At 35.8% G+C, this 26,677-nt stretch overlaps 1 protein-coding gene across 2 annotated transcripts in view; it reads left to right on the forward strand.

Moving 5' to 3' along the window:
- Positions 1-9,019: 9,019 nt before the first annotated feature.
- The window catches only part of LOC131440263 (beta-alanine transporter), a 44,031-nt gene continuing 26,373 nt past the window's right edge, over positions 9,020-26,677 (forward strand). Inside the window, exons 1-4 of one of the 2 annotated variants that reach the window (XM_058611382.1) lie at positions 9,020-9,228; positions 19,091-19,470; positions 19,721-19,836; positions 20,780-20,942. In XM_058611382.1, the coding sequence (XP_058467365.1) occupies positions 19,229-19,470; positions 19,721-19,836; positions 20,780-20,942 (521 nt within the window). In that variant the 5' untranslated portion in view covers positions 9,020-9,228; positions 19,091-19,228. The remainder of the gene's footprint in view (positions 9,229-19,090; positions 19,471-19,720; positions 19,837-20,779; positions 20,943-26,677) is intronic. The other variant, XM_058611381.1, reaches the window with a different exon arrangement.

A 26,677-nucleotide genomic window follows, 5' to 3' on the forward strand; every position in this document is an offset into this window, starting at 1 on the left:
TTGCTTAGTAAAGGAATGTGACACACGAACAGGGTCGTCCGAAATTTCGCTCCATAGTTTTCCTAAGGATCAAAATATGTAAGTAATATGTTTACATATTTTTCACTATAATAAACAGTAACTATAGTGAACTTGTTCTTACCCTTCAGTGTTGCTAGTTTTATAGGAAATTCGTTAAAGTACATTGTCACTCTGACAGTGTATCATGACAATGTACCGCACGATGCAAAATGTGTCCTTGAAAATTTGTCGGAGTACTCCGTATTATAATTTGTATTTGGCTAGGATTCGACCGAACCATATTCGATCGAAAATCCAATACGCCGTTATTCAGAATAAGGGTGATTGCTTTGCCTAGTTGGTGCTTGCCTGTGAATGAAACAAGTAGCTCGTCCAGTGAGGTGATGACTGGATTGTATCGCTCGCTGGATTGTCGCTTTTGAAATTTCCTGCTGTCTGCGGCATACCGTGTTCGCTTGAGTATTTTATATATCATTCAGCTATTGAAGCACCGAATCAGCGTGGTTACCGGTTCTTTTGAAGTATCCCATGTATTTAGCAAATTTTTAGTCGATTTTTGGCATTAAAAATGCCTTACTCTTTGCAATACGAGGCTGGGTGTCAATTTAAAAAAAATAGTACGCTTATAACTCAATCTTATGTTGATGAATTTATATAGTTTAACAACCAATCGATTAGGACACTTTTAACTTAAACTTATGAGGTAACGTCGTTTAAGTATTTCAATTGCATGCCATTGAAAAATTGGTTTGAATTGACCTTTGTTTTCACGAGCCAAGTAGTAGTAACAGCGCGTGAATGATGTCATCCTCTCGTCCGATTTGCGAAGTATGAACCATCGCACAAAAGGGAATCTATGAATATATGCCCGAATACATTTCTGTATAAAATGTTCAAAACGACGAATGTAACAAAGAGAGATTCTCTTTGTGTACTTTCTCTTTCGATTATTGCGAAATGTTTCTGCTTTTTTCGGTAATTCCTTCAGTGCAGATTACAATATGATAGCTCTAGTTATTATTATCGGTAAATAATTGAAGAGAAGGATTGCTAAGAGTACCGAAATAATCGAAAGAGAAAGTAAACAAACCGAATCTCTAATTGTTACATTCGTCGTTTTGAACATTTTACACAAATTTCTGCTTTAGTTAACCCCTGCCTGTGAGCGAGTATTCCTCGTAGGCTGGTGAAGATGTTTGAGTAGTGAGTGGGTGAAAGTCTCATCCATTCGCTCGTTGAATAGTCGCTTTTGTATGCGTGCGGTGTGTTCAGTATAGTATAGAAAGATTTTATTTGGATTCTCCGGTAACTAGCAGGCCAATTTTCGGACCTAATTTGAGAACGTATCTTGGTGATTTGTTGATGGATTGCCTCATTTAACTTGATTCAAAAAAGTTTAATAATGTTTTAATTTATCAATGGGTAGTGTGCATACTGAAATCTCCATTTATATATGAACAACACTGTGGCGCGTGAATAAATTCAGTATGAAGTTGTGTTATGATGTTAATTATAGATTCTTTTTCATTAAATGTTACTAAACACAATGAACTATTATTGGTCCATCTAACAGAAGGCCTCCAAACCCTTGGTGGAACAAAGATTGCTCAGATGCTAAGCACGCGAAACAAAATGCCTTCAAGATGTTTTTAAAACGAGGAGGAGGAACTCCTCAGAATTTTGAAAAATTTTTGACTTCAGAAACCAAATACAAGAGCATACTTCGGGCCAAGAAATGTAGCTATTGAAGACATTTTGTCGAAGGTTTGTCAAGAGAAACCTCAATGAGCACTCTTTCGAATACGGTCAGACGAATGAGGAATCGTAACGTAGAAAATGAGAGTGAGGGATACTCGAACCGATGGATATTTAATTTTGCGAGGAAAGTTTGTCCATATTCTGTTCCAACGCATAGCATTATTAGGGAGTTCAAATAATAGTTTCATTAATAGCCCCTTTTCAATGATGGAATTTTCCATAGCAACCACGTCTTGTAACAATAACGCTCCTGGGTTGGACAGAATTTTAATTCAACTTGGTGCAGAATCTGCCCGACCTTGCAAAAAGAAGTTTGTTGGAATTGTTCAACAAGTTTCTTGAGCAAAATATTGTTCTACCTGACTGGAGGAGGCAAGTGAAAGTTATCGCCATTCAAAAGCCGGGGAAACCAGCTTCCAATCACAACTCATATAGACCAATTGCAATGTTGTCCTGCATCAGAAAATTGTTCGAACGGTTTGTTGTCAGGTATTCAGTTCGGCTTCCGTAGAAATGAAGGGTCGAATGATTGCCTTGCATTACTTTCGTCTGACATCCAAATTGCCTTCGCTCAAAAACAACAAATGGTATTTGTATTTCTAGACATTAAACGAGCATTTGATTCAGTTTCCATTGATGTTCTTTCAGACAAGCCATCAACATGGACTTTAAAGCGATTATATATAATTATTTGCACAACCTTTTGTCAGAGAAATGCATGTATTTTTGCGATTTGGCAACATTCAGAATTAGCTACATGGGTCTCCCGCAAGGCTCATGCCTCAGTCCGCTCCTGTATAAGTTCTATGTAAACGATATTGACAGCTGTCTAGTAACCCCATGTACGATAAGACAATTGGCAGATGATGGCGTGGTTTCAGTTACTGGAACCAAGCTATTGATCTGCAAAAACCATTGCAAGATACCTTAGATAAATTGTCCGTTTGGGCTGTTCATCTGGGTATCGAATTCTCTGCGGAGAAAACAGAACTGGACGTCTTTTCAAGAAAGCATGATCCTGCGCAGCTTCAGCTTCATATGATGGAAAAAATGATCCAACAGGTTTTGACTTTCAAATACCTTGGGGTGTGGTTTGATTCCAAATGCACGTGGGAAGGACACTTTAGGTATCTGATATCAATATGCCAACAAAGAGTAAATTTTCTTCGAACAATAACAGGATCTTGGTGGGGTGCTCATCCGGAAGATCTAATAAAGTTGTATCAGACAACGATACTTTCAGTGATGGAATATGGATGCGTTTGCTTTCGTTCCGCTGCAAACTCTCATATCATCAAACTTGAGCGAATTCAGTATCGTTGTTTGCGAGTTGCTTTTGGCAGCATGCACTCGACACATACAAGTCTTGAAGTTTTCCATTAATAGATCGTTTTTGGAATTTTTCATCGCGACTGCTAATAACTCACATCTTACTGAATCCTCTGGTTATGAATAACTTCGAAAGGCTAGTTGAGCTCCAATCTCAAACAAGATTTATGACAGTATATTTTAACCATATGTCACAGGAAATCAACCCTTCAAGATATATTCCTATCCGTGTCAGCTTCCTAAATGTCCCTGACCCAACTTGATTTTTCGACATATCCATGCAACGCGAAGTGCGTGGAATCCCGGATCACCTACGCTCGTTGGAAATCCCAAAAATATTTACAAGTAAGTTCAGGCATATTGACTTTGAGAAAATATTTTACACAGATGGATCACGAATTGAAGAGGCTACTGGGTTTGGTATATTCAACAATAATGTTTCGGTCTCATTTAGGATTCAAGAACCTGTATCTGTTTATATAGCCGAGTTAGCAGCAGTTCATTATAGCTTGAGTGTAATCGTCACATTATTTCCAAACCATTATTTTCTTTTCACAGATAGTCTGAGTGCAATTGAAGCCATTCACTCAAACGCTGCTGGCAAAAAGGAATCGTTTTTCTTGGACATAATCAAACAGTGCCAGAACGTCATATTGAATAATAATTATCAAATCACAATATATTGGGTCCCGGCTCATTGCTCCATTCCAGACAATGAAAGAGCCGATATTCTAGCCAAACGTGGTGCTTTTGAGGGTGGAATTTATGAGAGACCGATTGCTTTCAACGAATTCTATAGCGCGTCTCGCCAAAGAACACTGGCCAGCTGGCAAGCTTGGGGTAAAGATGATCTGGGTCGGTGGATGCACTCAATTATTCCTAAAATATCGACTAAGGCATGGTTCAGGGGACTGGATGTGAGTAGAGATTTCATTCGTGTGATGTCCAGACTCATGTCCAATCACTACACGTTAGACGCACATCTCCTTCGAATTGGGCTCTCCGAGACTAATCATTGTGCTTGTGGCGAAGGTTACCGCGATATTGATCATGTCGTTTGGACATGCGTGGAGTATTGTGATGTCAGATCTCAACTAATAAATTCTTTGCGTACCCAAGGTAGACTATCCAATGTCCCAGTTTGCGACATTCTTGCTTGTCGTGACCTTCCTTTCATGAAACTTCTTTATCATTTCATTAAGTCTATTGGAGTTCCAAATTAAATTTTATTTTATGTTAGACTGTTTTTTCTTCCATGAGTTCAACCAATAGCTATCTTATATTAAATAAAAATGATGAAGTGATACAAACAAACTTGAAATAGTTATAAGATCACGTACAAAATGAATGCAAATCGCTTGATTATAACAGCAAATCGCTTGATAAAAACTGTGTTTAGATTAACTAATGAATACCAACATCTTTGAATTGTCCGTACATTAATGGCAAAGAACACAAAACGATGGATGTTCAGTTGAAACAAAAATTTTCTCTAGTGAAAAAATGAATCCAGAGCGAAATCATATCGTGTTTGGTAATTTTTGTAAGTGATAATCCTGCCTTTTTTGTAAGCAATAGTCTGGTAGATTCAAAATAAAAATCTTCGCGCACTTTTCTTGTGTTTTCAATTGTGTATTCGTTCGAATGCGTTTTGGTGACTTCAGGATACGCAAGTGGTGCCAGATATTTCATTGTTCATCACACCATTCATTCATTAAATTGGAGGGTATTTTTCATATAACAGAGGAAATTATGTTAAAAACGTTTATAGGAAATTTTTCATACAATTCGCAAGAGGAACAGGCAGGTGCCTCCAACGAAACTCACAGAAGTCGAGCCAAATCGTCTTTTGAGATGAGTGCGTCAGGAAACAGTATTGTTCTACGGTAGCGAGTCGTTGAGTGTGGAAACGAGAATAATTTAATATCCGTTTTCGATTGGAAGCCGACCGAGTATGTTTGTACTGAATTTAAATCATATCTGTCATATTTTGACTACAGTTATTATGATTTAGAATGGTTCATCTACTGCGTACTTATCTTGAATATACTTCTGACGGTAATTTTGACGTGAACACGTCTTACTTTTATATGGGAAGCCTTTTAAAAAATGTTGCAGTACAAGAATGGGTAGAACTCAATCGTGATTATCTCTTGTTTTACTTTACATAACAATATAATTTTCGATCCATGTCATCGGAATTATGGTCAGTAATTTGTGATAAAATTTTCAGTAGTATGAAATAACCATAAATAACTCTATATTATATACAGGTTTGGTATCAACCAGTGTCATTTTCATATACTGGTTCAGTACTCACAAACTTAGTGGTGCAAAGTTCCAGAATCAGTGCAGCTTTTAGTTCCAGAATCCAGATCCAAAATTCTATTCCAGGTCCAGAACCCAGGCTCACAACCAATCAATTTATGAGAACGATTATCGATATTTGTTGGACATTCGGAAGTGTACATGAAACATGTCAGTTTTTTCTCGTATTCACGTCATCCAGGTATGCCTCTGACATTACCCACCCGTCTGTTTTAAAAGTCACTTTGTAAATATCGAACAAACATTTTTAATTGAACTGTATTACAATTTTTGGCGTTATAAATTGAATATTTATTATCAAATAATTGTGATAATATCATGCGATTCATGCTCGTCAAAATAAAATGAAATACTTTTCACCATGAATTTCGTTACAAGTTCGTTATTGTTATTATAGTTATCGTGCTTTAAAATAGCACAGTTTTAGTTTTAGATAGCCAATGTTATTCGTATTCTGGTTAATCCGGTTATATCTCTGACACTACTCATTCGTAACGCTCACATTCGTACTGTATTTAATAGTATTGTGCTGTATTTCTGATCCAAATACTGCGTACTGTTTACTACCTGCAAGGGCCTCGTCTGGCAGTTTTGGGTCTAGAAGTAGCCGGGCTAAAAAAAATCTTCCGGGCTGCAGAACGACCAGCGATTTTTAAAGATTCATATCGCTTTAACGATATGGATTTTCTGGAGCTGTTCTTTAAATTTTAGTATAATTGAACTAAAATACGGCATTTAAAATTGAGAACTTGATCCTCTTTATTTTATATTGCATCCAGGCTTATACTTGTTAGATTCGCATATTTTCTTCTGCCATTGATAGTTTTGGACAGTGTTGTTGATTGCCGAAAATTTGACAGAAGCTTCTATATTGCTATCTATATTGTACACAACATTTTCAATCCGGTAGAAGATGCTACAAGAACTCGAGTCTCTCAATGCATGAACCGTGAGAGAATTTTGCTACATTTCTTCGCTCCTCTTCATACTCTGAGTATTTCACGGTGCTGTGTGGAATTTCCCAAGAGAGAATCGCAAGTTGACAATTATCGCTGAAAATCGAATCAATGATTCAACTTGATGATTCTCGTACTAGGTTGCAATATTTCAAAACCCTTGTGTGGAGCATTCACAGACATTTTCATAGACACAACTTATACAAAGGTTATATGCACATAGTTAGAATAAGCGGCAATAGTAAAATGATTCTATCGCAATTATCAACTGCCTGTATAGAATCGCGAAACGAGAATAAGCGACTGTTTGTTGCTCCAGAGAGGATCCCCACAGCAGCGTGCTAACCATTGATTCTCAGAAATGTCAACGAGAGAAATTCGCTCTCACACTGGTGTCGATTCTATATTAAATGAGCTATGCCGGGTTTTTTTGCTGCGATGATATCCGTCTCTCCTTGATGGTACTGATTCAATCCTTGAAGAGTTGTCAGTGAGCGTTCTTTGATACGATAAAAGCCATCCTTGGTTTTTGGACAATGGTAAATATGCTTATCCAGAATTTTTTAACGATTTTTGATATATAATACGGTCTTGAGAAGGCATTTTCAAGCCTTTGAAATGATGTATTTGAGTCTATTTTTCAATCTATTCAGATGTGAATTTTCATCGAGTAAAACTACTGGAAGATTATCTATTTGTATATTTTAGTGATGAACAAATTGATTTATAGAAAAATTGCGGAAGTTCTGCTATTTTTCCGCACATGGTAAACATAGCCTAGCATGTGTATTAGGGTGATAATGAAAAAGGGTTTTCTCTAAATTGTGTCTAATTTAGCTCAAATTTTGCAATCTATAATTTTGATTTTAAACTTTATTAATGTTGCATTCGATTAAAATTTCATAAAATCAAATATTTCATGTTCACGTGCATGTACTTATTTCTTCTATTTTACTACACAGAAGCAACAATGTAAATTCGTCGTGATTTCAGTATATTTAGTGTGTAGTTATGCCGAAGCTTTTTGTACACTGTTATTAGTCGGTAATACATTATGCCCAGGGTCTTGCCAAATGGTCTTTTTGCCTATAATTTTAACAGCTGGTTGAATTGTTGGCCATAACTCACAAATTTTGGTTAACTTTCCTAAGCCGGATATAGAAATGAAATGGCTGAAGTTTAAAACGTCACCGAGTGGTTTAAATCAACTAAATTTCCCATTGCTATTGTAGTAAAGTCTCAAGGCGCTCGGAAACTGGCGGAAACCGATATATTTCGAGAATAGTCGAATATGATTCACATTTCACTACTAATCTTTTCAAAATAACGATGTTTCGCTGAGATTGACAATTCATGCTGAAAACGAGCCTTATTCTGAATATTATCAGCTCACATAGATAAAAAAATGCACATATCGTACACATTGTTAAATATCTAGTAATTAAATCTATAGATAGTTATATGCACACATACCAAAAAAAAGTATAATTACCACTCCAAAAAAATCTATTTCACAAAATAAAAACAATGTGAAGTTTTGTGCAAAAAATGTTTGATGATAAATTTGTTCTTTTTTTAGTTCTTGTTGAACTGTTGAGATTATCAAAATAAATCATCTGATAATTATTTGCTTTTGATTTTGAGCCACTCTTGTGAGAAAAAAGTCGTACTCTCTGTACAATTTTTCAAAGTCGATGTACTGTATTTTCTTTGTTTTTACGCAAAATGTACTGTTTTCCGTAAAAAAAACTAGCTTAATCCATCCGTAATGTTTTCGGATCGATACCCCTTTTCACATCAAGATTTTGGTAACTCTTTAAAATAACACTTGTCTTCAAACTTCTCTAAAGATTGAGAGGTATTTATTCTAACATTACCTGAATATATTAGTTGTACATCTGCAAATTGGGCTTATATATCGAAATATTTTAAATAAACTCAATGATCCTATTGGTCGAGATTGCCTGTAAGTAAGTTGCTGAAGCTACCGGTATACGAAAGTTCAAATGGTAAAGTGTTCTGACAATGTATACCATTTAAAACCATCAACTATGGCTTGCAGATGACAGGTTTGACGTATTGGAATCAGTGTTGCCATATATCAAAACTTATCCAGCAATCTTCGTATTCCAGGAATTATCTGGAATGTCGGAGAATTTGCTTTGGACACCTTAAGTAAACAAAAGTTTATGTCCAAGCAAAATATTTATTGAAATTGAAACGAGTTTCCAGAGCATCTTCATCAAAATGCAGTAAATAATCAACGACGGAATTGAATAATGGTCGATTAGAAATCGACGACCCGCCAGTTTCGGTGCGGAGGCCGAATCTGTCGTCATCTCGAGTTACGGATTAACTCTAAGCTAGCAGTTCCCGTCAACAAGGTGATAAATGCCAATCAGGAAACACTGACACCGCAAACGGACATCTCTGCCTCGGTTGCCGCGGGACACTGTTTTGACGATTTACCGCAAATAAAAAATGGCGTTTGCTTGTGTCGGTGTGTGTCTTTAATTTTCAAACCTGATAAGACTAGCTCCAGCTGAGGACGCTAAAACGACTGACTACTGGAGCCGGATCATTCGCATCTTGTTTCCCGTTTATAGTACTAACAAGATAATGCCCTAACTAAGACACAAGATCCATCACAAACTCTTTCACTCATCATACGGCACTAGTGCCGGTAGTTCAACGGCAGATACGGCCTAGCATCGGCACCGAACGGATGTTTTTCGCATCGGAACTGATCTCCAAGGTGGTCCAATCCGATCGAGATGATAGTAGTACCGTAGATGAGTCAATAGGCTGCGCAGTGAATAGTGTCTACTAAGTCTAGGTAGGTGGAAGTAACCCTTGTCGAATCTAACACTGCTAGTGAAGTGATTAGCCGGTTAACGGAAGGCGGTTAACCGTTTTGATGTGATTGCGTGATTGTGTTATTGTGGATTTGTGAATTGGATCGTAACGGGCAGAAAGAAAGAATAATGAATGGAGGCCCCCGGTGATAAGTCGTTCCTATTGCATTGATGATTGGATGCTGGAACTGTCAAAATTATCAAGAAAATATTGCACGTGCTACGACGCTACCAGATTACAGCTTACATGACTAACTCTTCAAGTTTAATTTCGTCTTTTGAAGATAATGTTTCCTTTTGAAATTCACGCTATAAAAACATTGAAAAGTTGCCAAAATAAAAATGAACAATGTGAGAGTGCGGTCTAGACTGTTATGAAATTATGCAGGAGAAATCATATTGAAAACCTATTGCATTTTCTAGTAACTGTACACACTTTGTAGTGAACGGTAGTGTTTATTGAAACTTGAAAAAAAACGTATCTTTATTTACGCGATTAACAAAAAAAAAACATCCGACTTTGGAATAATACCCGAATATCTCAACAGCTTCTTCGTCACATATGCGATATCTCAATCGTTCGTGTGTAAGTGTTGACTAACGAATTTTTGAATTTTTTGGTTTTGGGAAGTAAATAATTTACCGATATATAGCAAAGCCTTGGTATTACATTGACCTTCTGTTTCAACAGATTTCGCAGCCGATTCCACAGTGTACAGAACCATTGCATGGCTGGTGCTACGATTCTACTGACACTACGAATGCTTCCAGGTCAGGGCTCGAACATACGGCAACTAATTTGTAAGACCAGTGCCCTATGCATTGAACCGCCAACCCGGGACCGATACCGATATATGTGTTTCCTAAAACTATCAAAGTTCCACATCTGCAGTCGTTTTATTCGTGTTGAATAGAAAATCCGAGTTTATCAGACTAAAAACTTACAGAGTTGAACAGTCTCACGTGTAGCTTAACATTTTTTGTTTTCTTTAACAGTACAAATTGTTACAGCTGTCATGACTAATAAAAAATTTGAAAAAGTGCATTCTAACAGTTCGGCTGAAAAGTTCGTATTGTTTAATAGAAACACACATTTTTTTGCCAAAATTCGTTTTTATTATTCAACATAATTGCCATCAGAGGCGATACAGCGATTATAGCGATCTTCCAACTTTTCGATACCATTTTTGTAGTACGATTTGTCCTTTGCCTCAAAATAGGCCTCAGTTTCAGCGATGACCTCTCCATTGCTTCTAAATTTTTTACCAGCGAGCATTCTCTTGAGGTCTGAAAACAGGAAAAAGTCACTGGGGGCCAAATCTGGAGAATACGGTGGATGAGGGAGCAATTCGAAGCCCAATTTGTTCAATTTCAGCATGGTTTTTCGTTGTTGTTTTTGATCGATTGTGAGCTCACGCGGCACCCATTTTGCACAAAGCTTTCTCATATCCAAATATTAGTGAATAATATGTCCAACACGTTCCTTTGATATCTTTAGGGTGTCAACTATCTCGATCAACTTCACTTTACGGTCATTGAAAATCATTTTGTGGATTTTTTCACGTTTTCATTGGTAACAGCCTCTTTTGGACGTCCACTGCGTTCATCGTCTTCGGTGCTCATATGACCAGTACGAAATTTTGCAAACCACTTACGAATTGTTGCTTCGCCCAGTGCAGAGTCTGGATAACACTCATCAAGCCATTTTTTGGTATCGGCGGAACGTTTTTCATCAAAAAGTAGTGTATCATCTACACACGAAATTTTTTTCCATTTTTTTCACAATAACGAAAGTAGCTTCACTCAAAATGCAATATCTCACAAACTAATAATCAGACAGCTGTCAAATTTATACACGTATTTTTTGAAGGTTGGTTCTAACTGAAAATGGTATGGATTTAATTCTAGTGGCGCCCTCTCATAGAAACGATACTAACTTTTCAGCCGATCTGTTATGGAGTGAGATTATTTTGTGATTGTTGGGCCCAATTTAAACAACCTTTTGCTGATTATTATCTAATTTCGGCCAGAAGAATTAGGGACAGGAAGGTACTAAATCCAAAATATGTGTTTCACTATGTTCAGATACCTGTTCGGAGCACGGAATTTTTTCAAGTTTCTTAATTTTGCACAAATTTTTTCAAGTTTCTTAATTTTGCGATTTCTCTGCACAATCTGCGTCAGAAAAAAAACGTATGCGATTTTTCAAATCTTTGACTGTTTCACTCTGGTCTGGTTCAAATTGCGAACAAAACATCTGTGGTTCAAATAAATGCAATGGGAATGGCAGTGGTAGCCTGTTTAACCCGTTTTACCCCAATTTATTTCATAAGTCATATCATTGGTTTAATATTCTTTCCCAATCCGAAAAGAAGCTAATCGCGATTGATGAAAATCGATCGATATTATGAAGAAAGACCTAAAAATAAGATTATAAATGGATTCAATGACCGCACGAACCTTGTTATACCGTTTTACCCCAATTTATTCTATATCTGAGTCTTTTGATAAATATTATTCTGCAATCCAAAACCAGATCCAATACGAACTGTCAATATTGGTCAGCCTGTTTAACCTTTTTTTACCCTTCATTTTATAAATTGTATTGCTGGGTGAACTTTCTTTGGTTATTTTTAACCAGAAATACGAGTAATGAGTAACCTATCTGTGCTCTACTTTTTAGGTCTTCCTTCGTAACATCAATCGATTTTAATGAACTGCATTCAGCCTCCTTCCGGTATGCGAAAAAAAGTTTAACCAGAAATACGACTTATGAAATAAATTGGGGTAAAACGATATAACAATAGTCATTGAATCTATTTGTAATTGTATTTTCAGGTCTTTCTTTGTAACATCAATCGATTTTAATCAACCGCAATAAGTCTCCTATCGGAATGCGAAAGAAAGATACAACTTATAAAATAAATTGGGGTAAATGGGGTTCAACGGGCTAGTACTGTTATTCCCATTATGTGTGTTTGGATCACTGAAGTTTTCTACGTAATATAGACAAATATTGATAGGTCATATTTGATCTGCTTCAATATTGTAAATCTGAATTCAACATAAAATTATTTTCGTGAGAAAATTGCTGTAAAACGATTTAGCACGATTCAAACATCGATCAGTAGAACTATTTTTTCTATAAATTCATGGAAGAAGATGACTGGGGGTAAAACAGAATACAGTTTGTTTGCGGTCGTTCTGATTCTGGTGATGTCAGAAGTACCTTCCATTAATTTTTTCATAATAAATTTTCGAAGTGAAGTCAGGAAAAAGAGAAATTGGAGTAAAATGGGAATGGTAGTGCAAATCTCCTAACAATCATCAATCGATTCTACGGTAAATTAACATAAGAAATACTAACATTGAAAATATTCGCTTGGGTTTTTATAGAATTATTGAGCAGAGTCGCGTTTTTTCATCGTTCTTTCCCCCACCTGGCATTGTTTCACTACCATATTTAACAGTTCGCTAGGCAGTTAGTCTACTCCAGTACACTATAAGAAAAAATGAAACTTTCACTTGACGTAAATTCAAGCATGCCGTAATTTCTGGGTTGATGACAGAGTATTGCATCTTTTACCATCTAAAAATGAATATTTTGAAGTTCGTGATATGATTAATTTTTACTTACTCTGAGATGTAAGTTTACGTGAATTGCGACACTCCCTTTATGGGCATCTATAGAGACGTGAGTTTACACGATTTTTTCTAATTGTGCTAGATATATTATGAAATGAGCCATAGCTCGAAACTTGTGTTGATTTTAATTCAATTACTTTTTCGACAAACATTCAACACCAAATCGCCCAGAATTGGAAAAATTCTGGCACGAGCCCTTCTGATTTGCATGGAACTTTGCATGTGTGTCCGTTATAGCAAATGAAGTATTTTTCACTGGTCTAAGAATTTCTTTCACTCAGGACTAAACTTTTGAAAAGGGCGTATGTGTTTTAGCCACATTATTTTCGAACAATTATAACTAGACATCTATAACTTCTACAAAAAATATGTCTAAGAAAAAGTTGTAGCTAGTCAATCGCACTTTTTAAAAAAATATACATTGAAAAAATTTTGTCCAATCAAAGATAAAATTAATTTTTGAAATTCGCAAATCAATTTTCTCGATTTAGTTCCTCATATATCTCGAAAATGACTGTATTTAGGAAGAAGCTTCCTATGTGCTTTTTCATTGAACGTAGTTTGGAGAATGATACTTTCCTTGTAACTTGACGTTTTTTGTTATATAAAATTAAGAAAATCGTACGGTAAAATTGATGAGAATTTTGAAAATAAATTTATTTTTGATTTAACGAAAAATCTAAGTATATTTGTTTGAAAATAACGTAGCCAGAAACACATACGCTCTTTTCAAAAATTAGTGTTGAATGAAAAAAATCTCTAGACCAGTGAAAAATACTTCATTTGCTATAACGAACATACATGTAAAGTTTCATGAAAATCGAAGGGGGTCGTGCCAATTAGTCAGCCGATTGCGCATGGAATTGCTCCATAGCATTTAGTATTAGTATTAGAGACTGCCCGTGTGTTGCTACTTATTGATCAGAACCAATTAAGCTTGCAAAATGTTTTTTTTTCTGAACCAACTTGCTTGGGAATAGCACGTAGTTTCACATTATGTAAACTGCATTGATCCCTGCATGCTGATCAATACCGACACTGGCCACGTCCGAATGTAGATCTACTTGGGAAGGAAGGATTGTTAGTTCAATGCATGTTGCTACTAGAAACCGAGGAATCCTCTGCGTTTCCACATGCATCACAGGAAGGGGTTGTTCGATAGTAAATTTTCGAATAATATATGCTTATTGCTCTGGGTAACCGACTACCGAGAATACGTTGCAATTTTATCGTGTTTTGTTTTAATATGTGCTTCCTACTAAAATACACAATTTCTTTCGAAACTCGAGAAACTCCGGTCGGGAGGTTCGATATCAGTTCATACATTTATTCTGTTTTTTTTCAACAGCCGTAAAACTAGCAAGATGTCACTCGATTATCAATTATCAATCGAACGAAAAAATCTTACGCGATACGAAATAATGTCGCTCCCTAACCAAAATAATAAAATACCAAATAGATCCTTTTCGCAGTATAAACTACACGGAAAGACCGAATTCAGCATTTTGGCGAAAAAACTTGTTGATTTTCTGATTTTAGTTAGTTATTTTTTGAGACAACTAAAAAATCTTACTTTTGCTAATTTAGATTTTTTAATTCAAATTCTCTTAATAATAATAACATATTTGTTGAAATGGGTATTTTTTAGTTGAATCCACCAATTAAACGTGCTGTCATTTCTTAGCTAAGGCACACTTAATATCCATTAAACTAATTTTTTAGTTGAATTAGAGAAATAAAACGTTGTTTTCAATCAACATAAATGGTTGAATTGGTTGAATTGCAGCTATATGGCGTTCTGTCACCGAAAAAACGTTAACACCGTAATGACTACTAGCCACTAGATGGTACACTACTACCGAAAAAAATTTCAGTCGCGGTTATCTTTTCTATATTGGCAGGTATAAATACGATGTTGTATTGAAGAAAAAGCAATAAGCGAAACATAAACTTCTTTTTGAAAATTTTTCTTCTAAATCGCTTTTTTTTCATTCGACTTCGCGAAATCGACTCTCTAACTGATAAATTTGAGCACTCAGAAAACAAAAACCGAATATAAGTAGTACATTGGAAGGTTGGAAGATACAGGAATCATCATTTAGCATGTACAATTAGTGTGCAACATTCGATACTCACTTCGCTGTTCCGCGTAAAAACATTACTACACACAATCGCTTCAAATGCGCACAAATTCTGAATAAATACACTTTCCACTAAGAGTTTACGGCATTTTTGTACATCGGTTTAGAAATTTAAATATGGCTATATCGTAACACGTGCGTAAAACATCTAAACAATTTGCAAGCAGTTTCTACAAGACTGTCCTTTTTAGCTTTTTAAGGTGAAATGTAGCGTTATAAAATGCGCGCAAAATTTTATCCGCTTCAGTTGAACGAACCGTCGCACAAAGCATAACGAGAAAAACCGACACATAGAAACCAGAACTTTTCTCAGTGATTGAGCGCAGTGGGCTTATTTCTCGTTATGTTAACTTGTAAATAAGACTGGACGTAATGGATTTTTGAATCCTTCACACTTTGAATATATGCTAATTCAATCGTTATTGTTAGTGATTACTATTACACTAGAGCTATGAATCACGAGTAATTATGAATGACTAACATGAGGTTATATGTATATGTATTAACTAACTTGCTGTATATGCCTGAGTTTAGTAGCAAGCATGGATTCTTCTTCAAAAGAACGATTGAAGACAAGAGAACATTCAAGTATTCTTGATATTTTTGCCAGTAGTTCACAAACAGTAGTTATATAAAAGTTATATTTTCAAATATTCTACATGAACGATAATACTAGGCTTGTATGTATTCCATTCAGTAGCCTGTCAAAGTTAAAGTTTTAGTTTTGGTATAAAAATTGCTACAGTGTAAAATAATACCTATTCAATGATATTACACAGCCAAACATTATTGCTTCAGCAACATCAATGCATTGAGCTCAACAGAGTTGGACATTTTTAGCATTATAAATGACAGTTACTTAGAAAATAGACGACTTCTTACAATACCCATTTTATTGTATTCAACTCGTTTTCATTTCAACACAAAACCCAATGCTGCATAAATTCGCGTCATTATTTGATGTGTAATTTTTGCTCACGATATAATGCCACCTTGCCCACCGTGTATTTCTCACACCACCGCGATACGAAACAGCAGCGCGTAAGCAATAAAAAAATGCGGGAAAGTTGATGTAAACTTTTTCAAATTTCGGTTGTTTCAGCTAAAATTTTATAACAACGGAACGGAACAGTTACCGTTTATAGATTTCAAAAACCAATTACGGCTCGGCAAAGCAAAATTTCAAAATTATAGGAATACTTAGTTGTAATAAATTTGATTTCGAAAATTTAAGTGTTTTTGGTTTTTCGAAAATTAGTTTTTGAATAATTGATCAAAAACGCGATTCGCGCATTCCGCTACATTTCACCTTAGTGGATCGTTTGGTTTGACACTTCTCATGAGTTTTTGGCTAATAAACTTGTTAATAAAACCAATTTCATTTTTGTTTTCTTTGTGCTGTCCTTCAGTAATAATGGTGATAAATAAATAGAAACAAATTTTCTGATTTTAATAACAAAATTAGTTGTCAATGAGAATTTCGTGTTGGATTGAAATATTGCTGGTTTGTGTCCAGAATATTCGCCAACTAAACACATTCTCTAAATATATAAGTTTTTTCAGCAAAGTAAATTCTCAATTTTAACTAATTTTATAGATATTTTGAAAATATTGTTGTTAAAATCAACTAATTCATAAACAGTAATACGAATTAGGCGCAGAGCTAATTTCGGTCGTTCCGTGATATATTTACATACGCCCTAGTTAAGCGCGGTCGCAAAAAATATCTGCATGATCATAAACTTCACGCGCGCGTCTTTAACTTAGCATTTAATCCGAAGAAGAATAGATCAAACGTTCTCCAAAAATCGACGGAATTTAGTCTAGTCCGATTTTTAGTAGCGAGAAATATAATAAGATATTGTAAATTAGAAAAAATGTGAAATATCTCTAAGAAACGATCTCACCAGTATCCTGCTTCTCGCATTCGCATTGCTGTAAACAACGCGAGATGACACACCACTACTAAATAAACAAAATAAAATAAACACTCGCGGGTGGGTTTGCTGCAAAACAATATTAGATTTTCAGCTTAAATCACACGATTGACTTGTAAATTCTCACACATTCCATATTAATCTGATGACACCGACAGTGATATGCAGATGGCGCTTCGATTGGTTGTGGTAAATTCGCCTCGCTAGACGCCGTTTAATGTTGTGCGGTAAATTCGCAGTTTCCGTCGCTGGGACATTTTTCAGTTTCGCGAATCAGCAATATTCGATAAAAAACATTTTTCAATAATCAATCAACACTTGCCAAAGCTGCACTATCACTCAAGATAACTGTTTTGATCAAATACTTCACTATGCGTTGTTTGATACACATTGAAATTAGACTTTTATGGGGGCAACACTCTCCCAGTGATACAAACTCTCTATCCGAACTAGTTCATACTATACATACAATATTTGAAACAAAATTCAGATTTTAATTTACGTTAGGAAAGTGAAATGTGAAATCAGAAATAGTACACACATTATTTTACCGAAAAATTTCAATGACAGCAATGCTTGCTCTGCGTCGGCTTCCTTGGATTTGTTACAAGTCCTTCGCAATGTCAGCAAGGCTATTTATGTGGCAGATCTCCTCCAATCAAAAATAGACTGCTCCAAGCTTTTACAGCTTTTACAAATAGATATCCATCGCCGATATCTTAGAAACAATTCTTTTCTTAGGATTCCTTACGCTGGAACTAATTATGGGTATAACGATCCTTTTGCCAACATGTACCGAATATTCAACCACTGTTCCAATTCATCCGACTTTAATCTATCACGAAATTAGTTTTAGTTTTAGTTAGTTTAGAAATACTATGTTTAAGTGAAATGTATCATTTGGATGATTGTAATCTGTTGATTCAAAAGATGAGGAGGTTTTATGCCTGTTGGAGAGCAAGTTTGACAGAAACTAACTCCACCGGGCTTTTCCCTGCTCCAAATAAACAAATAAACAAATACTATGTATTGTGGATGCTAGGGTGAAGAAAAACATATGTAGATTGCCTTAATGCTGACGAATCGCCATTTAAAAAATTAACAATAAAGGACGGGGGCGAATTGAGCTTACCACCACCCACCTTGAATACCGAAATATACTTGCATCGATAAAAAGTCAAACATGTCGTTCATAAGCTATCACTAAGAAAAACAAACTTTTTAATGAGGCCCGGCATTCATTTTGGTTGCTAATAGATTTTATATGAATCCGTGTTCCGGTTCCAAAGCGATGGATTGATTAGCGTGGTTGCACAGAGTTCTGACACAGAACGGGGTAAAATAGAAACAATAGTTTGAAACTCAAACAGGCCAATTTACACCAGATTGAAATGAATCTGTGACATTTTTCCTGATATCATTTTCCCAATACCGACTATCGATTTCGGGATTACGGTTTTTGCAGTTTATTAAATTGAAAGATCCCTAACACTTGAAATCACATTAGGAATGAAAACACCTGAAATCATCTTCAGACTTTGACTTCAGTAGGAAAAGTTCGTCTAAATTGTATGAACATTTTTATTTGTGGGATTTTTAGTAGGGAGCGAGATTAATACAGTTAATTCAATGAATGAGTTAACAGCATAGAGTATCAAAATGGATAAATGATGGTCCGTCCTTTCGGTAGCTTTGTATGTTGAAATCAATATCACTGATATAACGTCGCTGTGCAGCTGAAGCTGGTTGAAAAAAGAAAAACTACAGATTAAAAGCTAGCAAAGCTTCGGAATGCTGCACATTTGCAAGACGTAGAAATTTGTTTCATGTCACTGTAGAATTTGTCATCAGACGAAGAGCACTCTACAGTAATACTTTTTGTGAAAGCAGAAAAATCTCAACTTAAGCTTTATTTACCCCCTCCCTCAACGGTGAATGATAATGTCCGCAATTCCGTAGCTCAGAAAAATAAACCAGAGAATCTCATTTCTTCATAAGTATTTCGCTTCCTTCGCTGTGCAACAGCTTTCAGTTTTCCTAAGATTTAAAAATAATTCAAATGGCTTACACTTTCATGACGACGGAATGCATTTCAATGGTTCTCTTTCGTGCCGCTGTAGAACACACCGCCCTCGGAACCAACTGACACCCGGTGAGACGGACTGACGTTCTTCGCGGTTCGCCAGAGCGTGAAATCCCCGTGCAAACCTGCAAGCTTACAACGTGCGACGGCCAGAAACCGCAAACCGGATCACGCGATGGCCGACGCAGACGCGGACGATGCCATTTTCGATGGAATTCTCGAGAAGGTCGGCAACGATGGCAAGTTCCAGCATCGGTTCAACCTAATCTTCAACGTGGGAGCCATCATGTTCGCGTCGATGTCCTACATGAGCATCATCCTGGCACTAAACAAACCCCCGCACAACTGCCACGTGCCCGGCATGGAGCAGTACAACATCTCCGACGTTGAGATCTGGAAGAACCTGACGTTGCCGAGGTGAGTTAATTTCGTTTTATGGTGGGGTATTGTTTATTTATTGTGGGTGTTAGTTCAGATGTTCATACATCCGTGGCTTTTATTTCGTTTGCACACTGCAACTGCCAAGCGGACTGAGATTTAGGCTGCCAGAAGACGTCGTTGTCGTGTGGTTGGGGTTGCAACACGGGACGTTTGCGATTCTGCTTGCCACACAAGAAATGTGCAAAAATTACTTCATCACAAAACATAATTTGTTTTTTTTTTGCAGGGAAGAGGACAACAAAGGTCTTCTCAGTTACAGCAAATGTCAGATGTATAACGTAACCGAGGAACACTTGCGGGTGCACTACAGCGAATGGCACTTTCAGGAGTCGGACATCATTAGTAAGTATGCTTTAAATTTGATCCATCAAACTTCTAACACTAGCGAAGGGTGCTTGGCCTCGTGTATTTCCGGCAACTATTATTATTATTATTATTATTATTGTTATCCTACATTTGATTTGCATACACATTGTTGAAGGCTCATCTTCAGGTTGAAACGACCAACCTCCGGAAGATCGTGTTTTCCTCAACGAGCATGTCTGAAGAACCAAGCCGTTATTTTTATTTCAAGTTTCCAGCAAGCAGAAACAGCAAAAAAAAAAGGCTCGACATCCGATGGTAGAACAGTTTTCATCTTGAGATTCAAGATAGAGCATTATGGGAAAGGATTTTCGCTCGATTACGAAATGTTCACTGTTTCCTCGCTTCCTTTGCTGCCGCCGCTGTTGATGATGATGATTGAGGAAAGGATTATCGTGAAACTACCATCCGGTTTGAGAGGCTTCGTGTGTGTGTGTTTTTGCTTCCGATTGTTTTGATTACGAATACGTTGATAATCACTTTATGGAACAATTTAAAGCAACACTTAAGCAAATTGAATCTATAAAAGTCGAACTCTCAAGCAATTCTGTGTATCTAATTTATTTTGATGCTTTTTGAGAGAAAAAAGTATCCATTTCATATTACTGCCTGCTACGAATTGGCGTAATTTCATTCAACAAACATTTCTGAATTGTTTTTAATGGAAGCACAGGGTGAAAGTTTCATTAGAAACAATAACCAAAATGGTTTGGTTCCTCATTCGCAAATCGCTGATGGGTGATTTGGACTCCTGTGGAAGTACATTTTCATAACATTTGCATAAACCTCGTTTAAGGTCGTTCATCGCTTACATTAGCCATTACCGTTCAACACATTAATAAATTTAAATACCATCTCCGTTCCTGATCACCATGATTTCGGTTGTAATCCGATACGTGTCTAATAATGCTTACTGTTTCAGATTGCGCCTACGGTTACGACTATGATCGGACATATTACGATCGTACGCCCATCACCGAACACGACTGGATCTGTGACAAGGGCTTTCGAGAGACGAACATTTTCGTGTACAATCGCTTCGGGGAGCTGGTCGGGACCTTCATATTTGGGCAGCTTGGTGACACGTAAGTATTTTCTGTATCACGGAAATTTTCCCATAGTAAAATTTATGAAATTGCTCACCGGGTTCCTAATGGCTGCTAGGCTTAAGTAGAGTCTGGTTCTTCGAATCCTGCCACAAAAAATGTGTGGGGTTTTCAGGTTTTAATGAAGAAAAATGCCCAAGTAACAGTTTCTAATTTGAATAAATACTTGTAGTAGTCTTTAGTAAAACTTCACAAATCTTGCATTGAAGCTATAAACTCAAGTAAAAAACGTGATTAATCCACCTAGCAGTGAGATGATACCTTTTTTTATCAATCCGCATGTGTTTTTTGCATGGATATTCTTAGGTGTTTTAGTTCACAGTACATTATTTTAATTATCGTCGTTTTAAACGGCAAATTGAGATTTTAATCACTCATTACCGTGTACGGTCAAAACTGCAAATCGTATAGAATTTAAATCTTAACGTGTGACAATCATTGAACATTCTATGAGATGTCGAAGTAAATTGCACTTTAAAGTTTTTCGTCATAATTTATGGTACTTCCAGAGCCGGTATTCAGGAAATAGCATAATCCAAAATGATTCTGGATGCCACGGCGAAGAAAAACTTATGTATATTGCCTATGAAATAAACGTATTTATGAAAAAAAAAAAAAAAAAAAATGATTCGAATGGCCATAAATTAATACGCCAAACAATTTACATTTTCTATACCGGTATGAATTTTAAAAACTCATCATCTGTAATTCCAGAATCGGATAAAATTCATCAATTTTGTATGGGACCTTAAGTCTTTTAATTTGATTTTTTGTTTTTGAAGTTCGATTTGGCCTTTTTGAGAAAATGATTGAGCTTTGAGAAACGATTCGATACTGGAACCGGAATTCTAAAATCAGTGTAGCCGAAATCAGTTAAATTCACCTGAGGAGCGTGCAGACATCTTTGAGAAATTGTAGTGCGTATTAAAATTTGGGGGTACATTCCGAATCTAAAAACACCGACCGGATTCGTAACGACACAATATATAATGAGTTAAGTGACCACTCTCTAACTTCAAATTATTTGTTGAGAGAGAACCAATGACCTTAACGAAAAAAATTGTTACACGGAACGACCGAAATTAGCTCTGCGCCTAATTCGTATTACTGTTTTTGAATTAGTTGATTTTAACAACAAAATATCCAAAATAACTATAAAATTAGTTAAAATTGAGAATTTACCTTGCTGAAAAAACTCTTATTTTTAGAGAATGTGTTTAGTTGGTGAATATCCTGGACACAAACCAGCAATATTTCAATCCAACACGAAATTCTCATTGACAACTAATTTTGATATTAAAATCAGAAAATTTGCTTCTATTTATCTATCACCATCATTACTGAAGGACAGCACAAAGAAAACAAAACTGAAATGGGTATTATTAACAAGTTTATTAGCCAAAAACTCATGAGAAGTGTCAAAGCAAAACAATCCATTAAAAAGCTAAAAAGGACAGTCTTATTGAAACTGCTTGAAAATTGTTTTGATGTTTTTCGCATGTGTTCGATATATCTTTATTTAAATTTCTAAACCGATATGTAAAAATGTCGTAAACTGTTAGTGGAAATCGTATTTATTCAGAATTTGTGCGCACTTGAAGCGATTGTGCGTAATAATGTTTTTACGCGGAACAGTGAAGTGAATTTCGAATGTTTCACTCTAACTGTGACGAAGTTTTTTTGTATCTTCAAACCTTCCGAGCTGCGCCGTCCGGTGTACTACTTGTATTCGGTTTTTGTTTTCCGAGTGCTCAAAGTTTTCAGTGAGAATGAAGAAAACAGTGATTTAGAAGAAAAAAAATTCAAAAAGATGTTTATGTTTCGTTTATGTCTTTTTCTCCAATACAACATCGTTTTTATACCTGCCAATATAGAAAAGACAACCGCGTCTGATTTTTTTTTCGGCAGTAGTGTGCCATCTAGTGGCTAGTAGTCATTACGGTGTTACCGTTTCGGTGACAGGGCGCCATATAGCTGCAGATTGCAGAAGCCAATTCAACCATTCATATTGGTTGAAAATAACATTTTATTTCTTTAATTCAACTAAAAAATTAGATGAATGGAAATGAAATGTGCCGCAGCTAAGAAATGACAGCACGTTTAATTTGGGAATTTAACTAAAAAAAATAGTCATTTCAACAAATATTTTGTTATTATCAAGGGAATGAGAATAAAAAATCTAAATTAGCAAAAGTAAGATTTTTGTAGTTGTCTCAAAAAATAACTAACGAAAATCAGCAAATCAACTAAATTTTTCGCGAAAATGCTGATTCCGGTCGTTCCGTGTAACAATCGTCAATTGAATCAAGAGTTCTTCAATTTCATTAATAGTATTGATGTCATAGACGACGTTGAAACTGTTCTACAAAATATAGTGCATGTGCTCCCTACTTGAAAAACATACAAGAATAATTTCAAAACAGTTAAAATGAAAGGCTCTCATTGTCCATGGATGAATTTGGGTCTATGGACACTGGTAAAAATTAAACGCAATTATCTCCATCGTGTTAAAGCAAACCCACAGGATCAGCACCTTGAACAAATGCTATTACATGTATCTAAAAAGGTCATTATCATGAAAAGGAATAGCAAGAAAGCATATTATGAAAACCTTCTTACAAAGACACCTCATTGAAAATTCTGGAGAATTATTAAAAATATATTCGGAATAACAAAAAAAAAAGTGACAAGATTCACAATGGTAAAAAAATTAATGTAAACTCTAAAGTTTGTGAGATATTCAACAAATTTTTCTCCAATGTCGGCCAAGAATTAGCTGAAAATATTCGTATAAACCCAACTGTTTGTCCCACTGATAATGTTCGTCGTGTTAGTGAATCTATATTCCTACGTCCGTCATTTTCTAGCGAAGTCATTCTACTGATACAAAATTTGGACAAAAGAAAGAGCAGTGGCCCCGACAACATCTCTGCAAGTGTGCTAAAAAGTAACCCTGTTATATTTTCTAGAATTCTCTCTCAATGTTTCAATGTAATTGTTCAGACTGGTTATTACCCTGACTGCCTCAAAGTGGCTAAAGTTATTCCTATTTACAAGTCTGGTGATTGTTGTGATTGTAATAATTATCGTCCTATATCGACTCTGTCTGTCTTCAACAAAATCTTCGGAAAACTATTGGTTAATAGTGGTCTCGATTTTTTAAACAAACATAGTGTCCTTTATAAATTTCAGTATGGCTTCAGGCAATGTTCTAGAACACATACCGCTATCATAGAATTAGTAGACAATATAATGAACAAGATTGACTAAAAAAACATGAATGGTGCATTATTGTTAGATCTCAAAAATGCATTTGACACTTTGGATCACAGTATTCTCTTAGACAAACTTCAGTGCTACGGCATCAGGGGCATCGCGAACTCTATTATCAGTAGCTACTTGACAAACAGAAAACAATTCGTGTCCATCGCCCTGATTGTAGCAATCTTACTGCCATAAACATTGGAGTGCCACAGGGTAGCAATATAGGACCACTATTATTACTTTTGTATATTAATGATGTAGGTAACCTGCAACTCACAGGGATTCCGCGGATATTTGTCGACGACACAGCTCTATTTTATGACATCAATGCAATTATAAACTCAATGGAGAGCGATTTAAGTATTTTAGATCAATATTTTAGTGCAAATTTATTGTCCTTATATCTTATAAAAACTAAATATATGATTTTCCGGTCCATAAGGAAAATAATACCAATCCATCGTCATCCTAAATTGGGACATTATATTATTGAAAAAGTGGACTGTTTCAAATATTTGAGTGGTTTTTTACCCCACGTTAACCTGGACTCACCATATTAAATCTAGTGAAAAACATGTGGCATCCTACTGCGGAATTTTGTGGAGGGTCAAGTCATTCACAGCTCATTTATTTGGTATCGGTGTTGGGTCGCGCCGCTAGCTCCCATCTAAAACAAATTCAAACTCTACAAAACAGGTGTTTCAAAATCATCTTCAATAAACCCCTACTGTTTCCAAGCTTATTGTTATACTCCGATAATACCCATAACATCTTACCTCTAGCATACTTATGTGATGTTCAAACATTACTGTTCGTTCATGATATCCTACACAACACCTCAACTCATCATAATTTACAGTTTCCAACTTTAACTCACTCTCGAACTACACGTCGTAGTAACAACCTGCTTCGCGTTCGAACAATCACAAACATTGGCCAAAGAAGAATTCTTTTTGTTGGTCCAATAAAATATAACGCACTTCCATCTGACATTCAAAGAACATCCAGCCGTGCCTTATTCGGGGCTAGACTGAAGTATCATTTTAAGCATAGACTGAACGAGATATTTAATTAATGTAGTTCCTTAATGTATTGATGTATTCCTTGTTTTACAAACTGTCAACAGTAATTCATTCTTGTATAATTTTTTTAGTTAGCCTGTATCATTGTGGATCCCTTAAAAGGAAATCAATTCCACTGGGATTCCGCAATATTCAATAATAATGTTAAATTGCATATCATGAATCACGAATACCGCTTAAACTGAAATAAATTTATTTGGTAATCGACTATACAAATCTGCCAACCCGATAAACCTGATTAATTTATGTGAAATGGTCATTTTTATACTAATCACCCTGTATCTCCTAAACCAGAAGTCGGATCTGACTAAAAATTAAGATGTTTTATAGGATTTTAAGACCTCTCATTTGAATCATAAATGGTTTTTAGATTTCATTTGAATCTTAGATCGGCTCAGCCATCTACGAGAAAAATTAATTGCATTATTTTAATTTCGTTTCACATATCATCCAGTGGTTCCGCAATCAGAATCCGGATCCAAACGTAATTGTTTGGGAGTATACTACTTTTCATATGAATCTGAGTTTGTAGAAAACGGTTTAACCATCTCCGAGGAAATTGAGTGAAATTATTTATCACACACGTATTTGCTGATCTCGACGAACTGAGTTGTATGGTATATGGAAGTTATGTTCTTCCAGCATTTATTGCTGTAAGTAGTGTAAATAGTGTTTATCAATATAATTATGGAATTGCTTTCAACTCGAAAATGCTGATATCATCTGGTTTACATATGCCATATTCGAATGATTATGTTGCCAAAAACGAACCGTGCTAAAATCGGTCCGAGGCAAATTGTCATGAAAAAGGATGCTGTATACAGTCTATTTGGTACTTAGAAACAATTGTATGTATCAGTAAGAAAATCGTGTTTCACGTTGCTCCCAAGCATTGCTTTGTCATACAGCGCCCAAAACGCCTACTGCTGGAATAGGAGGAAAAGTCGCTTATACAAAAATGTCGATATCTCCGTTGAAAATGGACGGATTTTAACAATCTATGGCTTGTTGGATAGCTATTACCGTGTGAAATTATGTTATGGATGTTTACTTTTTGAGTTATACGAGGTTTTATGTCAAAATTTTCAGTTTTTTGACAGTATCTGTCACACTTGACCTTGAAAACAGAATATGTTTCCAGACTTAAATTCCGCACGGTAAAAGTTATCCAACAAGCCATAGATTGTTAAAATCCGTCCATTTTTAACGGAGATATCGATATTTTTGTGTAAACGATTTTTTCTCCTATTCCAGCTGTAGGAATTTTGAGCGCAATATGATAATGCAATGCTTGGAAGCAACGTGAAACACGAATTTTTATAAAAAAAAATAAGAAACATACGATTGTTTCTAAGTACCACTAAGACT

The sequence above is a fragment of the Malaya genurostris genome, chromosome 1, assembly GCF_030247185.1.
Source record: "Malaya genurostris strain Urasoe2022 chromosome 1, Malgen_1.1, whole genome shotgun sequence".
Lineage (NCBI taxonomy): Eukaryota > Metazoa > Arthropoda > Insecta > Diptera > Culicidae > Malaya > Malaya genurostris.